General features: G+C 45.4%; 1 protein-coding gene across 1 annotated transcript; it reads left to right on the top strand.

Annotated features, from left to right (window-relative positions):
• Window positions 1-426: 426 nt before the first annotated feature.
• Window positions 427-1,023, top strand: LOC123178958 (photosystem II protein D1-like; the record flags this gene model as incomplete). Its single annotated transcript, XM_044591520.1, has 1 exon — window positions 427-1,023. A coding segment is annotated over one exon (597 nt), but the record flags the coding sequence as incomplete, so codon positions are not given.
• Between the last annotated feature and the right edge of the window lie 6 nt (window positions 1,024-1,029).

Raw genomic sequence — 1,029 nt, 5'->3', positions numbered from 1 at the left:
TTTTTCCCCCTTTCCTTCTTTCTGGTTGTCGCAACCAGATGCTGGAGTCCAGGAGCCAGACGCTACCGTCGACGACGACCCCTACTACACCGGAGGTGCCTACTACTACGTGTTGCCCGCTGACGACGACCTGGAGTAGTTAGGAGGATCCCAGGCAGGAGGCCTGCGCCTCTTTCGATCTGTATCCCAGTTTGTGCTGGCCTTCTTAAGGCAAACTTGTTTAACTTATGTCTGTACTCAGATATTGTTGCTTCCGCTGACTCGTCTATGATCGAGCACTTGTATTCGAGCCCTCGAGGCCCCTGGCTTGTATTATGATGCTTGTATGACTTATTTTATTTGTAGAGTTGTGTTGTGATATCTTCCCGTGAGTCCCTGATCTTGATCGTACACATTTGCGTGCATGATTAGTGTACGATTAAATCGGGGGCGTCACATATCCCTACTTCTGTGGCGATCGGATTGCACTTTTACCCAATTTGGGAAGCTGCATCTGTTGATGAGTGGTTATACAATGGTGGTCCTTATGAGCTAATTGTTCTACACTTCTTACTTGGTGTAGCTTGTTATATGGGTCGTGAGTGGGAACTTAGTTTCCGTCTGGGTATGCGTCCTTGGATTGTTGTTGCATATTCAGCTCCTGTTGCAGCTGCTACTGCTGTTTTCTTGATTTACCCTATTGGTCAAGGAAGCTTTTCTGATGGTATGCCTTTAGGAATCTCTGGTACTTTCAACTTTATGATTGTATTCCAGGCAGAGCACAACATCCTTATGCATCCATTCCACATGTTAGGTGTAGCTGGTGTATTCGGCGGTTCCCTATTCAGTGCTATGCATGGTTCCTTGGTAACCTCTAGTTTGGTCAGGGAAACTACTGAAAATGAATCTGCTAATGAGGGTTACAAATTTGGTCAAGAGGAAGAAACTTATAATATTGTGGCTGCTCATGGTTATTTTGGCCGATTAATCTTCCAATATGCTAGTTTCAACAACTCTCGTTCTTTACACTTCTTCTTGGCTGCTTGGCCT

The sequence above is a fragment of the Triticum aestivum genome, unplaced genomic scaffold (genome assembly GCF_018294505.1).
Source record: "Triticum aestivum cultivar Chinese Spring unplaced genomic scaffold, IWGSC CS RefSeq v2.1 scaffold14244, whole genome shotgun sequence".
Lineage (NCBI taxonomy): Eukaryota > Viridiplantae > Streptophyta > Magnoliopsida > Poales > Poaceae > Triticum > Triticum aestivum.
This window is presented reverse-complemented; position numbering and strand designations above follow the sequence as displayed.